General features: G+C 43.6%; 2 protein-coding genes across 3 annotated transcripts in view; both read left to right on the forward strand.

Moving 5' to 3' along the window:
* The window catches only part of ppp1r14bb (protein phosphatase 1, regulatory (inhibitor) subunit 14Bb), a 21004-nt gene extending 17042 nt beyond the window's left edge, over positions 1-3962 (forward strand). Inside the window, exons 2-4 of the mRNA XM_076289228.1 lie at positions 1052-1135; positions 1623-1655; positions 1930-3962. Coding sequence (XP_076145343.1) covers positions 1052-1135; positions 1623-1655; positions 1930-1998 — 186 coding nt within the window. The 3' untranslated portion in view covers positions 1999-3962. The remainder of the gene's footprint in view (positions 1-1051; positions 1136-1622; positions 1656-1929) is intronic.
* Positions 3963-4572: 610 nt separating this feature from the next.
* On the forward strand, positions 4573-14221 carry brms1 (BRMS1 transcriptional repressor and anoikis regulator). 2 transcript variants are annotated; one of them, XM_076289226.1, is made up of 11 exons: positions 4573-4670; positions 6113-6381; positions 7099-7189; positions 8413-8540; positions 8779-8858; positions 9310-9406; positions 9683-9775; positions 11040-11104; positions 11294-11333; positions 12602-12713; positions 13174-14221. In XM_076289226.1, the coding sequence occupies exons 2-11, from the start codon at positions 6162-6164 to the stop codon at positions 13289-13291; spliced, it is 1044 nt and encodes a 347-aa protein (XP_076145341.1). In that variant the 5' UTR covers positions 4573-4670; positions 6113-6161; the 3' UTR covers positions 13292-14221. The 2 variants fall into 2 exon arrangements, with proteins under 2 accessions (XP_076145341.1, XP_076145342.1); XM_076289227.1 differs by having other exon boundaries at positions 4582-4670; positions 6116-6381.
* Positions 14222-16797: the final 2576 nt, after the last annotated feature.

Here is a 16797-nt window from a genome sequence, read left to right on the forward strand (position 1 = left end):
GGATGTGTGGACTAACTTATTTGGATATATTGGCACCACAGAATGTGGGTTCAGCATACTGTTAGTGTAAGACCAGTCAAACAATTCACACTGTTTATGTAGTTCTTCAGGTGAAAATTCCAGGTAATTAAAGATGATTATGTATATTAGCTTTTTTTTTTAATATATATGCATGTTTCTTCTAAGTTTCAAGTGCAGGTAAACAAATAAACTAAAACAAATAAACAAAGCACAAAAAAAGCTCAGTGCGCTCAGGGACGCACTGTCTTTTAAAGATAGTTTGAAGGAGAGTGACATCTAGTGGCAAATTGCAGCGATGTCAGCTTCCGTAGAAAGCCCCGGCAACATGCGTCATGGGCTTAATGAGCCGCTGCTCTATTTTAAAACGTGCACAGCGATCCCTGGACTTAAGGCTGGAATCTGTCTGGAACCATATGTGACTTACTTTTAAAGGGCCAACAGTTGGAGCACAGAGGAGAGGAGGCCCGGCACTCATGCTCAACTCTCACAATGCAGTCATCGCTCACCAAGTCTGTCATCCATGTTTTGCAGCACAGTATCCATAGTAGTCAAGTCAAGTGATCCTTAGTGTCACTTGACTTCACCTTGTTTATGATGTGTGTTGTGTTACCATTTGAGTTGGCCTACATAGCACTGGCCAACTGGGGAATATGTTACCATTCTGAAGTGCAGATTATGTGGGTTGTGAAAGCAGATTTGCCATACACAAAGTATTAGTATGTAGTTTATATTAGACTGGACATGTGGATTGTGTAATGACCAACAGAAGTGTTAAGAAACAATGGAGCAACTGTTGCACATGAGCTGTCTCTGGTGTACCCATGTGCTCAGCGTCTCTCTGGCTTCAGGCAACACTGCATGCCTGTTAATGTAGAGGCGACCTCGTTCACTCTTAATCATGCTGTAAAGAAAGACCATCAATATGTTTGGGTTGCCAATTGGTTACCTGGTGCAAAGCAAACATGTCTTTTGTCCACTAATATGTTTGTACTGATTTTTTCCCCCCTCTCCCTCTCCCACTCTCTATTAGGAGGAAGCCATCCCTGAGTTGGAGATCGATGTGGATGAGCTGCTGGACATGCAGAGTGATGTGGATCGTGCCTCAAGGGTCAAGGTAGGACCCCTAGCCATTTATGTGTTCATTACGTATTCATTTTAGCCTGGAAAAATCCAAACGAATATAGCGACTCATGATTGGGATTCCTTTCCAACACTCATCACGACACAACACACACTGAAATCTTTGGTCCAGCCTTACCAATCACATTGATCAGAGATTCTACTTCGCCTAAACCTGAAAGGAGATCTAGGATGGGCAGGGCCAGGTTATATTAATTTACCTGTACAGAGTAAAAGGATATTTTTTATCCAAAGTAGAATGTGACATTCACTGCCATCACCACCAGGATTTAGCTACAGACTAGACCTGTATGTCTTTGTGTTAGAATCACTTGAGTTTGTCTATAGGCCTAATTACTAATAACTTATTGTGATTTATGTGGTAGTTTTGGATTGGATTCGGAATAATCAATTATACTTTCATGGACAGTTTTCAAAACCGATCTAATGTCTGTGTATTGTTTTTGTTTTTCTTTTGACAGGACCTGCTAGTGGAGTGTTACAAACCTACTGACGTAAGTGCCCACTTCCACTTTGGCTAGCAAAGCACACCCCTTTCAAATACTGTACTGAATGGCAGTGCATTCCCATATTAAATGCATCCTCATTTGAAATTGATTTAGATGGCATAAAATATCAGTAAAATGTTTTGAAATACCTGTTTAGTATTGCTTCATTACAGGTCATGATTTCAATCAATCTGTACGGTCATCAAAAATAAGTCATAAATACCATGATCTGTTGTGACCATTATCATAATTCCTTTTTGTCCTTCCCCTCTTCCCATAGGACTTTGTGTCTGAGCTGCTGGACAAGATCCGCGGCATGCAGAAACTCAGCACGCCTCAGAAGAAATAAAAGCTCTTCCCTTACCCTCCCTCCTACCTACCCCTCCTCCTTCTCTCCCTCTCCCCCCACAGCTCCTCTCATCCCCTCATCCCTCACAGGGCTCACTGCCCTCTCCAGAGCTGATGGAAGGAGTGGGTGATGATGACTGTGACCGCATCCCACAACCCCCCCCCCCCCCCTCCTCTCTCTCTCAGGTCGGGGGAAGAGGATCAGGGGAAGCGAATCTAGTCAATCAGATCAGATTATAAGCAGGGCTTATTATGTTCACCATCTCATTGTATTTTTTTTCAACTTGTTGTTTTGGTTGTTTTGTTTGTTTTCATTTTGATTGAAAATGTCTTGAAGAGAAGGAAGCAGTTATTTTTTTATTTTATTTGAAGTAAAAAAAAAAACATGTCATTGTTATGCTGCACACACCTCTGTGTGTGTTTTTTCCTCTTTTTGTTGTGCGTGTGTGTGTGTACATTTTGTTGGCATACATGTGCAGATATAGTACTCAAGCTGCCATTAGGGCTAAGGGCACAGATTGGAGAACGGACTGGTTCCTGTGTATTCACGAATCACTGGCCGCCACTTTTGGACTCCACACCAACCAGCCATATTAAGCAGTCAGTCAATGCAATGTGGCTGTGTTGACCAGTGGGGACACACAGCATGTTGACCATGAAGGAGAGATTAGAAAGATGAGGCCTTGATCTTCTTTTTTTATTTTATTTATTCCTTCTATTTTCTGAACGTTCATTTCCCTTTCATATAGTGTGCAGTTAAGGGCTTTGTAATGACATGATGGTATGTCATGTTACTTTGTAGTATACTGAACTAGGAGGGGGAACGTGGGAGATGAGTGAAGTGGAGGGAACACACACACACACACACACACACTCACACACACACTCACACTCACTCACTCTAGAACACACCAGTATACAGATGCACACAGACAGAGACCACTGTTACCCTCAGGGAACTGCCAGGACAAAGAGAAGAGAGATGGTGTGAATCACCAGGTTACAGCATCACACTGAAACTTGCTTATCAATCAGCCAACAACCAGACCAGCTAATAAGTTGCTCTAGCCAATCATCTTAACCATGACACCATCCTCTCTAGGGGCACAGCCAATCAGATAAAAGACTGAGCTTACTGCTGTAGTTCAGGGGTCTGTCTGTCTCTCTGATTTTTCAGGTATCTGTTTAGTGACTGCTCGAGGTGTGCGTGCCTGTTTATGTGTGTTTGGGTGTGTGTGACTTAAAGAGAGAGGGGTGTAAGGGCCAGTCACTACTTCCTAAACCAGCACATGACCATCTCTCATCCAACTTTGCCTCAGAAGCTTCTTTTTCTCTCCCTCTCTCGGCTTACGCCTTTCGAACCTCTCTTCACCTTGCCACCCTATTCACTCTCTCCCTCTCTTTCCTCCTTGTGGTGCTCACCTTTTCAGATGAAAGCTGACCACCTTTTTTATTTTTTATATCAGACGTTGCCTTAGGTTTTATTTAAGTTACACAAACCAAATAAATAGACATTTAATTTTGGAAAAAAGTCAATTTACACAAAATGGAATCTTTGGAAGCTTTAGAGGAATAAAGTACTCTTTCTTTTTTTGATGTGGGTGATTCTGTTTTTTAGGAGTGGGTGTGACTTTAGACCCTCTTTATGGTGCATTCTTAGGTGCAAATATTAACATTTAATGGAATCGTTGGATTTTTACTGTGTACGAGCTAGTGCTGTTGATTCCTTTTCTTTTTTTACTGTAAAAGAACTCCAGAAACAAGTGGATTTCATTAAAAAATAAAAATAATAAAAAAAACAAATGCAAACAAAATACTTCTATGAAAAAAAATGTAGACGTTGTTAGAGAAAGCTCCAGAGCTGTGTTTTTTGAAAACAAATGAGAATAATGTAGCAATATTAAACTGTCCTGTTCTCCTATTTGTTACACTTTTATGCAACTTTAATAAAAACATGTCAAAGACTTTTGTTGCAGAGTGAATTTTATTGGATTATGATTTGGAAAAATAGTTTCAAATGCTTTCTGTATTAGATAATGTAATCTAATGGTGCATAGCACAATTTATCTATGAGCTATAATTGGCCTTTTATACATGTATGAGCACTGATGCATGTGAGGTAAAGCATGTTTGCAAATGTAGGTTATAGGCTACAGCCTACCTGCCGCACCTAGTAGGCCTAGCCTACACTGCAGTTTACACTACTATAAAACTCTTATTTTGTCAGTAGCCTATAGATTGAAATTCGTTCCGCTTCCTCTTTTGTCAAGATAAGAGTCCTTTAGTTTTAGGAGGGGAAATATATAGAAATAAAAGCTATTACAACATGTAGGCATACAGACGTCAAACCAGTGTTAGTAATTTGTTTGATACTTTTGTAAGAAGATATGCTGCCTGTACCGAGTAATCTTTGATGTATTACATACCCCGGTGTATATATTTAAAATGTTGCAGGTAGACCGAGGACAAGCGATGGACTTGATATTGCAGCGATGGATGAACCTGCTCTCTGCCGATTGGCCATGTGGAGAAGTGAGTTCAATGTTGATTGGCTACTAGTTGAATCCGATGAAGTAGACGGCATAGAGGTACCGAGGAAGTACGAGTTGTACTGTACGATGTGTTGACAGATTAGAAAGATTCTGGAAATTGCTGAACATTAATTGTAATAAGGTACGACTGTGTTTTAAAATGTTATGTTTTGAATACTTAAACTACCATCCAGATTTGGTTTGAATTGAAAATGAGATGCACAGAATGTTTCGCGCTGCAAACCTCTTGTCTACATCAGTTGGGACACTCGATGGGACACTCGATACATTATCGCCTACTGTATGATAACAATGTAGTCAAAATACAATGTAGTTTAGCCTACACGCTCTTTAGGGTACTAGCCTAAAGAGTATAATAACTTGATTTATCTATTTCTGTCTTAAATGTTTTCTACAGTCTATACAGTAGGGTAGCCTAATTCATGCAAGTAACGTTAGTCCCGGCTACCTAATTCGAGAGATGCCCTACTCTTGTAAAACTAGCTATGTTAAACGATATATGATAACATTATGTTAACAGTCGTCTTCCACTTAGTACGCTACATTTGTGCTGAATTTGTAACTTCTTACTTTTCGCCGGTTACAGTTGATTAAGAAGAGGATACTCTGTAACATACGGTCAGCTCCGCGGTCATTTTGGAAGGGCGGCCTATTCTCCGGCAACTCTACACAGGACACTGTTTTGTGCTTAGCAAGCTAGTCGCCTTTTATCTGTAGTGCAGGCTGTACATTTCCATTGAAATACAGCCACCAAGCAGCCTCGCTGCTCCGTCGGTTATAGGCTACTGTACCACAGCTTGTTTTCAAACTTCTACCATACATTAGGCTACTGTCAGTGTCACTGATACAGTAACTCAAGTCAACATGCATCAACAACTTGTAGCGCAGCAATCTCGTCGTAAACAGGGAGGCCTAATTGAATAGCCTACATTTCAGTTGTCGGCTCACGACTATTTCACGACTGTAACATCACACTGATTTTGACACCTGTCTGAAATGTATTTTGCTCATTTTGGTAACTTAGCAATGATCCGTTAAAAACGGGAAGTCCAATAAGACAGATTTTAGTTATTAGACCAGCGTCCTAGGCAAATAGTTAGGCTATTTTATTTTTAGTTATTCTTTATTCCATAACCCATAGGTTCACCTACACAGTTTTATTTGTCCTGGGGTTTTCTCATGTAGAGGCTTATTACAGTGTCACAGAGAAGACAATGTATTATCAGTATTATGTAAAACATAGGCCTAATGAAGTGCATTTGGACAAAGTAACGCATTAACAGCATAGTAGGCCTGGCCCATCCCTTTTTACATTGGCTAACCCTATGTAGTATAATGTTCATTAGTTTTAGCAGTGGAAATATGCATATGACATCCATCAGTTTGGAGCATGTATTTCATTTGTTTTGTCGAATCACTTAGTTACACAATATGCAGTGCACACAAACAAGGCACACAATGTACATTATGCATAATGTCTTTGATCTGAGAAAAAAAAAGAGAACTTGGTCATTTCGGCCAGTCCTGAGTCAGACAAAGACTGATGTGTTGTTTGTGGTGTAGCAGTTTGATCCAGGAAGGAGAGGAGAGAAGCCCTTGTGTCCTTGCGGTGATGCCGGCCCAGCCCGCCGCCAGAGAGCCCGAAGAGGACATGGAGACGGAGGGAGACTCGGAGGTGCCGCAGGCCAACGGCGAGGCGGACGAGGAGCGCGAGAGGGAGCGAGGCGAGGCCGAGGAGACCATGGAGGAGAGCGGCGAGGAGCACGAGACCGACAGGGGCAGCGAGTCGGAGGAGAGCGAGGCAGAGGAGGAGGAGGAAGAGGAGAGCTCAGGTGACTGATGTGTGGCCTAAAGCAAAGATTATAGAGCGCTGCGCTACTAAAATGTTGTCTCACTGGTGTGGGCTCAGTGATGATAAAGTCTTTCTTGCCTTCAGCTGACTGCCAGCACAGGTATATATTGTTAATCTGTTGTAGTGAGAGATTTATGACACTTATTTCAGGCCATTATGGCTTCTATTCATCTTGCTGGGGATTAAAATGGGAATCAATGTTACAAATTAGATGTGAGAGAGGTGATTAAATTGATTTTTTAGGCTGATGGATTAATTTTTGGAAGTTACCATTTCAGTTAAAGAAAGATACAAATCTATTGCCTATTAGTGGGGAAACATTCATGCTTAAATGGTTAAGGATATGTCACTTATGTCTTAATTTCTTCTATTAATGGTCATGTCCATAGACAGATCGAGATGAACCTACAAGTGTATACTGTGCCCTCAAAAATGGTTAAAAACATATTGTTGAATTTTGCTGCAAAATATGGTCATATGGGAGTCACATAAACCTAGCTTGTCAATTTACCAAGGAAGTTCCAAACCCAGTCAGTAAATAAATATGTACCTTGATCATGTGAACATTTGATCAGATACAAATAGCTCAATTTTGTTGCTTTTATCAAGCCACTCTAAGTGTGTAATGAGAAGAGATGGCGATGATGATAAATGGTTAAAAAGATCAGTGTGATATTTTCTCTCGTCTGAAATACAGAGATGGATGACGAGGATTGCGAACGAAGAAGAACAGAGTGCCTGGACGAGATGTCAGATCTGGAAAAGCAGTTCCTGGAACTGAAAGAGAAGTAAGACTTTTGCTTCATTTTGTTTTTTGGATTTGATTAGCTAAGTGAGCAGCTACTGAATAAGAGTTCAGAGGAGAGGAACAGATGAAAGGGCATTTCTAGACCAACTCATTCTGCCTTCATAGGGCCTGACAATTCAACGGGTGCTTTCTTTAGAGGATTTTCACAGACATTTTGACCTCGAAGACTTTTTGAAACTAAACTTAATCAGGTTAATCTGCAGTATTATAGTTGAACACAGTGAGCCAGAATCTGAACAGGCTGTGTTGTGAGATTGTTTATTTAGCCATTAGGCTCTTATTAGGCTCAAAGGGAAAAAAATGGCAAAAGGAATTTTTGGGGGGGTCAAGTAGTACTTTATAGCAAAATAAACAGAATCACTAAGCATTCAGCAACTTAATTACAAGCATCTGAGAGCCAGTGACTTAGATGGACCGCCGGTAGAATCCAATTCTTGACAGGAGGGGGGTGAAACAACGAACCCACCTCAGTCTGTTTTCATCAGTAGATCCAGACAGATCTAAAAGAAGCTCTTGAGCACGGAGGCATCCGCCCGTGTAGCTAGAAGAAGCCCCGGGAGAGACTAGTGTGGGATAGATGGGAGGCAGATGGCCAGCGTAATCATTCGAGCCCCAGGCTAATCCTGCAGCCAGGCAAGCCCAAGCCCAAGACAGACCTGCAGCTCCACCAGACTGCAGTTTCAGCAAGGGGGTGGGGGGCTGCTGAACAGACGACACTCTGGAAGTGAGATGATGGTGGCAATCTTAAGGGGACGGGGAAAAAATGTTTTGGATAGAAAGTAATCTTATCACCTCCTGGAGTGCATATTCTTGTAGTTATAAAGTGCCTGTCATACTTGTTATCATAGGACTTTTATACCTGACGAATCTGTACAGTAAAACACTGCACACTGTGTGTGTGTATAAAAATGAAATGCTTGTCCTTCCAAAGGTTATAGCACCCAGATACCAGATAGAAAAACAACTGGACTTGGATAGTTGCAGGCTATGCAAATGATTGATTCTGAGCCAACACCTGAACCTCACATCTGAATTATGGTTGTGTAGGCCCTGTGTGTCTGAGGCAACCAGGGTCCATAGTTACGTGTGGGAGGCCTCTGCTCACCTGTGCCCTGCGGCATCACACAAGCTCACCTCAGGTGTTTCCCAGGTGTGTTGCCTTTGAGAGGCTAAAATGAACCTCTCTGCTCTGTTCGCCCCCAGGCTGTTCCGCGAGCGCCTGAACCAGGTGAAGGTGAAGCTAGACGAGGTGCTGTCGGAAAAGGCCGGGGAGTACCGGGAGCCACTGGCCGTCCTGCAGCAGAACATGCAGATGCGCACCCAAGTGGCCGGTAACGGAACTGCACACAAGTGTTATATCTCATGAGCTGAATTGCTGAATTGTGCCATTATACCCTGTAGAATATTTACCTTGCAGGTATTCCATCTTTGGAAAATTGAGCTTGTGAACTGCTCTTAATAAGTTACTTACCCCAACCATCTCTCTCTCTCTCTCTCTCTCTCTCTCTCTTCTTCTCTTCCTGTTTTTTCTTCCGCCACTCTATCCCTTCTTCCTGCTCCTCTGTCTAGGTATATACAAGGAGCTGTGCCTGCAGGTTATCAAGCACAAACATGAATGTGAGCTTCAGGGTGCGAGGCAACACCTGGAGGTAACACTCAGCTGCCGGACACACCTCAACACCTCACCTGACCATGACTCAATCTGACAGTTACTCAGTCGGTGTTAAATCTCTCCTAATCACACACGCATGTGACAGAACAGGACAGTTCAGTAATTTAATATAATGCAAACAGCAGAATCCAACACACACACACACACACACACACACACACACACGCGCGCACACACAAACACACACACACAAACAGACAGACAGACACAAACACACACACACATACACACACACATAGACATACACATACACACACACACACACACACACACACACACACACACACACACACACACACACACACACACACACACACACACACACACACACACACAATGGAAAGGTGGAACAAAACACGTATGTGCATAGACAAAGATATGTTCAAACTGTTCTTTCTCATTTGATGGATGGATGTGTCTCTGGACAGAGTGAGCGGGCGATGCTGTACGACACCATGAAGACAGAACTGCTGGACAAGATCCGCAGACTAGAGGAGGATAAGCAGAGTATAGACATCACCTCAGGTACACACGCACACACACACGCACACACACACACACACACACACACACTTATGCAAGCTTTTTATCTCCCAGACAGCCTTAGATTTATAGTAGTCATTACCTTTGCTCCTGCATGATATTGAGCTACTGCAAGGGGCTAATTTATTTGATCATTTATTAGAAGTAAGGTTAATATAACATGCTCTCTCTCTTTCTCTCTCCCCCTTTTGCTCTCATTCTCCCTCTTTTGCTTACACTCTCTCTCTCTCTGGTCTCCTCCCTCATTCTCCCTGTCAGAGTGGTGGAGTGATGAAGTGAGAGCCAAAAAGTGCAAGAGGAGGAATCACATCCTGCGGCCAGAGCGAAAGAAGAAAGCTGTTCTAGTTTCGGGTACATTTTTCTTTTAACTCGCTACCCCTACACCTCCCTCCCTCTCTCTCTCTCTCTCTCCCCTCTCCCTCTCCCTCTCTCCCTCTCTCTCTCTCTCTCTCTCTTCCATGTCTCCCTGGCTGTGTTACTTCTCCTAACTGAGAAGCGCCACATACAAACACACACACCATTTCTGGTGCAAGCAGTTTTTCACAGATAGATGGATTGTGCACGGGCCGTTTCTGACTCGATAACAAATGCCAGTCCAGAAGCAGAAGAACCTGAACAATCACAAAACGGCAGGCCACTCTCTCGGAGGCTCTCGCGAAGGCTCTCGCGAACGCTTCGAGGCTGTCGGAGAGGAGAAGGTCAGACAATGGACCTGTCAGGAACACACTGAGAGGGAATTAAGCAGTGGCTTTGTGTGGGTGAAATAACTCCCTTCACCTCCGGATAGGATCCCCACAAAATACACGCCAACTGTTTGAGCGCAAAGCACTGAGAAGAGAACGTCAGTCTGAAGGCTAATTAACAATGTGAAGGAGTCTATTTAAAACTCCGTCTTGGTTTTACGGAGGTTAATTGTAGAGCCGAGTGAAAAATTTAATGTCTGAACTGGACGTAAACAAGTCGTTACGTAACTGCTGCTGCTGACACAGACATGTGTTAGACAGAAATACACACAACAGTCTAGCTGCCAGGAAAGTTTACAGTCATTACATTACATTTAGTAGACACTTCTTGACCAAAATGACTTACATATGTCAGCTATATTACAAGGGATCACAATGTCCCCGGAGCAACTTGGGGTTAAGTGCCTTGCTCAAGGGCACAACGGTGGAAGCCGGGAATTGAACCGACAACTTTCAGGCTACTGCACGCTAGCCCAGCTCCTTAACCACTACACTACCACCGCCCCAACATGAAACGTGATTTAGCGGTAGGCTAGTACATCCTGAAGGCTTCCTCGCTGCTAGGAGAGAGATTGTCGGAACATGAACACGCATTTATGACTTGCACTACAATTACACTATCAATTACACTTACCTCATGTTTTCACGTCGACCTGTCATGTATGAAATCTCGTCCTCCTTATGCATTATGCAACAGTCAACATGACAATGTAGTAACAGACCTACACTTAGCATTGTCTGAAAATGTAGCAACAGAGCTACAGTTAACACTATGATAGTAACAGAGCTGCAGTTAACACTGGGTGATAATGTAGTAACAGAGCTGCACTTAACACTGGGTGATAATAACAGATCTACCCTTTCTTCATCAGGACCTTACATAGTCTACATGTTACGGGACATTGACATCCTTGAGGACTGGACAGCCATTAAGAAGGTATGAAGAATTACCTTATTTTAATCCCTAATGAACCCCATCAGAGCAAATACCTGGGACTCCAGATAGGCCTTATACAAATAGACTTAGTCTCAGATGGTCCTTGTCTGGGATGATTAAGTGTGTGTGTGTGTATGTGTGTGTGTGTGTGTGTGTGTGTGTGTGTGTGTGTGTGTGTTTGTCTTACAGGCTAAGGCAGTTATTACACCCGTCAAGAAGAAGTCAGAAGGTAGGCTGGAACACATCACACATGTATAAGCACTTATGTGCTTTCACACCAATTTGTGCTCCTGCTTGTATGCACTCACTTTTCTATTTTGTGCTGATGTATCTTGGCATCAGGCGCACCTGCAGTTGTATGTCCGTACGCACTGTGCGTACCATCAGGCTACTCAAAAATGAGAGAAAATGTCCCTTGTGTATGTGTAATGTGTATTCACACCAAATTGGCCCACCATACCTTCCCAACTATGCACAGTATCCCATTAACTGCATGCCATCAGGCTATTTACCATTTTCTATTACATAACTTAGTGAACACGTTATCAAAATTAACGCACACACATTTTGTTTCAGCAGGAGACAGAATACGCACGCAGGCACGCAACTAGGCTACTTGTTATTTTCTTTTACTCGGCTATCTATATGGTTATCAGCACACAATGTTGAGCTAATTCACTAACTCAATACTCATCATGGATATCACAAGTTTAAACAACGAAAACAGAAAGTATAGAGTCAGCAAAGCTAAAGGAGTTATTCCAGATGGGCAAGAACAAGGTAGGCAATTGGTGTGCTTGTCAGAACGTAAGACTGCATTACAGTGTGTGTGTGTGTGTGTGTGTGTGTGTGTGTGTGTGTGTGTGTGTGTGTGTGTGTGTGTGTGTGTGTGTGTGTGTGTGTGTGTGTGTGTGTGTGTGTGTGTGTGTGTGTGTGTGTGTGTGCGCGTGCGCGCGTGTACTCTGCATTCTCCTCCTTTTCGTTGCTTGTGTTTCTCCACTGTGCTGGGGTTTACCGGTCAAACTCCAGCCAGCTGCCACCGTCTGCCCGGGGCCAAACACACCTGAAAGCAGTCAGCTCTGTCTAGACAGTCTCTATGGAGATGGGGATGAGGGGGATCATGATCAATATGATGATGATGGTGGTAGTGATGATGATGATAATGTTGATGATGTAGATAATAAGTCTCTTCCTCCTTCGCCTGAAACAAACTCCGAGTTTGCAAAGCATAGAGTCAGCATAAGCCTGGAGCAAAAGCATCTTTTATTGAGACATGACACAATGTTAGCAATTATTGCTCGCTAGATCGAGCTCTGTGTGCGTATTATTGATGATGTTGATGCACTCTGACTTGACCTGAAAAGTCAGAGAGGGGTTTTTAATAAGCTAGAGAGAAAGGCATGACAGTTTATCATTTTCTCTCTCTTTCTCTTTCTCTCTCTTTCTCCCTCTCTCTCTCTCTCTCTCTCTCTCTCTCTCTCTGTCTCTGTGATCCAGGTCGGCAGCCTCTCTCAGTACGCTGTGAGGGGGGGACTTTGTACTACGATGGAGAGAAATTCTGCAAAGGCAACAGCGTTCTACTGGAGGTCAATGATGACAGTCCCGCACAGTCAGTATTCTGTCTCTGTCTCTCTCTTTCGCCCTCAATCCCACCATTTCTCATTTCTCTTTCCCCTCCCTGCCTCTCTCTCTCTCTCTCTCTCTCATGCAATTTCTCTCTGTACCTCTGCCATTCTGTTTTCCCTCTTCTCTCTCCCTCTGTCCCTCTGCTTTGACTGGTTTGTACCACAGAGCGTAGTTGCTGGAGGGCACAGCAATGGCCGCCATTGCTGCGGTCTGACTCATGAATTTTGCATCGGTGCTGGCCCGGGGGTTTCTGTGGTGGCACTCGTGCCTGTGTCCTGCTTTGTGCCTACTGTCCTCCCCACCCCCACCCCCACCCCACCCCACCCAACACTCACACACACACACACACACACACACACACACACACACACACACACACACACACACACACACACACACTCACACACACACACTCACTTGCTCTTGGTCTTTTCCCTCCGCAGGGCGGTGATCACGGCGGTCAGCACGGGTGAGGTGTGGCTCAAGCGCACCGACGGCAGCAAAACCAAAATTTACATCTCCCAGTTACAGAAGGGCAAATACTCCCTTCGCAAAGCCTGAATGATGGCTACCCCAACACACACACACACACACACCATCAGAGCAGCCTACAATGAACCACAATGCAAAACACACACGCGCACACATTCAGGTTTCTATGCGGGTTTTCTCTCTAAAGAGAACCGCTTGAAGTGAAAAAAAAAACAAGAGATGATTTTTGACCTTCAAAAGGTCCCTTTACCCTTTAAAGGTGCTCTTAAGCACATACGTGAGGACATGGCTTCAAGCAATAATCTGAGCTTCTATAGACAGACCCACCCTCAGGAGTTCTGTCAATCATGCCAGCGAACTCTCAAACAGGTTCTCAATGTCACCTTTTTATTTTGTCAAAGAGTGTCCTTCAAACAGTCCACACAAGGGAACAACCTAGCTACTAATACTACTATGCAGCAAACACTGTAATATTATGCAGAGCTTGGAGTCTACAACCAAATCTTGGCCTCCCTCCACATGTCATCATGTGGTAATCAGGAAGTGGGCAATAACACTGAAGTCCACCCTCTATCGTTGAGCATACCAAATACACTACTGGCAAGGCCAAGGTGACTGCATTAAGCAATCCAGCGTCCGTAATTGTACTTGTTAAAAAGCGACCGCCTTCGGTCTGATTGCACTTGAGATGAATGAGACTTCTGCACCCCAGACTGCAGCCGAGTCGGCGCCACATCAGGCCCGGATAAGGCCCACATCAGGCCCGGATCAGACGTGGGCCACAAGCCCGGCCCGGATCAGTTGCTGACTGGGCTCTTAGTCTCGGACTTGACTTTAAACTCCCCTCTTCCCTTTGATATGATTGTTGTTGTGTTAACGCGAATAATTTATATTTGTTTGTAAAGCGGTAGGCTGGGAACAGAGGGTGCTTTTACGACTGTGTTTAATATAACCATGTATTTATAACAGAAACGCTATTAAAATTCAGTCTTTTATTAAGTGGATTCTTGCATGGTTTTTAAGCAGTTTTGTTTGCTTAACTGGATAATTAGGAGGTTGTATACACAGAAGTTCTAGCCACAGGCATGACATGGATTTTGTATTGTTCAGTTAACACTCAATGGCCACTAGATGGAGCAGTGTATTTGCTGTAATACCTCGAATCAACCAGCAGAGGGCAATTGACTTTTACAGTAAATTTGGCTGCAGTGCACAGGATTGTGCATGTGATGGCACTGTCGACCTTTGAAGACTGAAGAAGGTTAAACCTTAATGAGTTTAAATGGGCAATCAATGACCAAGTGATTGAGTGAGCATTGAAGAATACAGGAAGATACTTAGCCCGAGGTAGATTAGAGGACATTTTTAATATTCATTTCATAAACATAAATGAATGCGTCCGGTCTCAAGGTAAATTTATACCCTTTTGCCTCCACCTCACAAACTCTCTCTCTCCCTCTCTCTCTCTCCCTCACCCTTTCTCTGTCGTTGGTGTTTTTTCTCTTAATTTATTGGCCTGTGGAGCTGAGTGACTTTAATGAGATTTCTGATTAATTGCAAACGGATAGATGTGTGTGCATGGAAGATTGAGGGCTCTCACCAAACGAGGGAGATGTTGCAGAACTCCGGACTGCTCCCGGAGGATGCTGGGAAGAAGGAAGCTGCTAGCCGCAATCAGTTCGCCAGGAGCAGCCGAGCTCCCACAGATTAATGTTAGCCTGAATAGATAATAATTCTGAGTGTGGATTCATGTCAAATAAACATGTCATGCACACACACACACACACACACAAATGCTCACACATTATATTTATAGTCGAGGCTCACACATTATATTTATAGTCATGATACCCACACACTCATATGAGTTTAGATTCCATGACAGGTGCATTCAGTCATGTTGAGTGTGATGTTCTCTTTAGTCTTTGGTCCCGCTCCTCCCTGTCACCCTCACAGTCATATGGAGATGCCAGTCCTCATTATGCATACTGAATCAAGACTCCTCGTCTGTGACGCAGTTGGATACTCTCACTATGTAAGACACACACCTTATAGTATACGTACAGACACCCAGACATGCTCTCTCTCTGTCTCTCTCTCTCACACAGACACACACACACACACACTACTTTCTCAGTGTAGTGTCATGCACCTCCTCGACTGCCACTTCCAGGACCCAATTACACCATCACACCTCCCTCCCTCCTGCAGCAGAAGCTGTAGGAATGAGCTCCATGATCCATCCCTTCCCTTACTTCTTCCTCTCTCTCTCTCTCTCTCTCTCTCTCTCTCTCTCTCTCCTATCCCCCTCCCTTTTCTCTCCTTTCTCCCACACTCTTAAACTTGTCAATCATTAACTCTCACGCGTTCCATCTCTTTCCCCCAGATATTCTCCTCCATTTCTCAGTCTGTTTCTCTTTTCCTTCTATATCTCCTTTCACTCTTTCTTTCAGGTTCTTCTTCTCTCTCTCTATGAATGCCAGCCCTCCCTCTTTCACACACCTACACACACATATGCTCTCCTATTCACCGGCAAACCCTCTTTTTCACACCTTAAGAGCCAGGGGGACATGCAAAGCCAAACAAACAGACACATAGAATTTGATTACACAAAGGCATTCATGTGCCATGTGTTTCTCTGTGTGTGTGTGTGTGTGTGTGTGTATGTTTGAAGGACTGTTCAAATTTCTGAGATGTATATTCATGCACATGTTTGAGTGCTTGCTTGTGTGTGCATGCTTTCATGTGTGAATGTGTGTGTGTGTGTGTGTGTGTGTGTGTGTGTGTGTCTTGTTCTTCCCGGCCTAGTTTAGCTGCAGTCAGCCTGGGTATCCTATGCACAAAGATGTAGTGGAAACATAGCACTGCTAGGCAGGCAGGCAGAAAGCAAGGGAGTGAGAGAGAGGGAGAGGGTGACTGAGTGAAAACAAACTGGCTGTGACATGGCCGGACACACACTGCATCCCATTAAAAAAACACGAGTCAATCTGAGTCGCTATCCTTTAGACTATCCATATGTGCATACACACACACACACACACACACACACACACACATAGAAACACACATAGAAACACACAGAATCCCACAGCTTTGCCACCCTCATTCTGTCTCTCTAAAAGCTGGTATGTAGGCTCCATGCAGAGCATGTGCCTTAGCCTTCACAATATTTATATTTATAAACTAGATGTACCGCAGAGCGGTACAAAATATGACCGCCGCCCAGTCCAGCACATTTTTTCCACAAAAATAAATCACGCTGAAAGGCCTATATGATTCTAACTGTCTCACTAAATTGCATTATGCACACTCAATTCTCACTGGTATCTGCTAGACAACAAGTACCAAAACATGATTAGTTCATAGATTTCACATGTAAAATTAATTTTATACAACCCCACCTCCATCTTGCCTGTTCATAATTCTGAGAAATTCTTGAATTGTGTGCATGTACATGTTTATGTTATGTGTGTGTGTGTGTGTGTGTATGTGTGTGTGTGTGTGTGTGTGTGCGTGCTTTTGTGTGTGCCTGCGTATGTGCCTGTGCATGCATGCGTACATATGTCTACTGTGTG

Source organism: Alosa pseudoharengus, unplaced genomic scaffold, assembly GCF_046254945.1.
Source record: "Alosa pseudoharengus isolate Yale_2024_CS ecotype anadromous, Long Island Sound unplaced genomic scaffold, YU_APseudo_1.1 YU_APseudo_1.1_scf_17, whole genome shotgun sequence".
Lineage (NCBI taxonomy): Eukaryota > Metazoa > Chordata > Actinopteri > Clupeiformes > Clupeidae > Alosa > Alosa pseudoharengus.

Bases quoted from the DNA above. Each gene is read 5' to 3' on its own strand.
- brms1 (XM_076289226.1), top strand. From the start codon at position 6,162: ATGCCGGCCCAGCCCGCCGCCAGAGAGCCCGAAGAGGACATGGAGACG. The intron at 6,382-7,098 runs GTGACTGATGTG...TCTGAAATACAG, and splicing joins GGAGGAAGAGGAGAGCTCAG to AGATGGATGACGAGGATTGC. The intron at 9,407-9,682 runs GTACACACGCAC...TCTCCCTGTCAG, and splicing joins GAGTATAGACATCACCTCAG to AGTGGTGGAGTGATGAAGTG.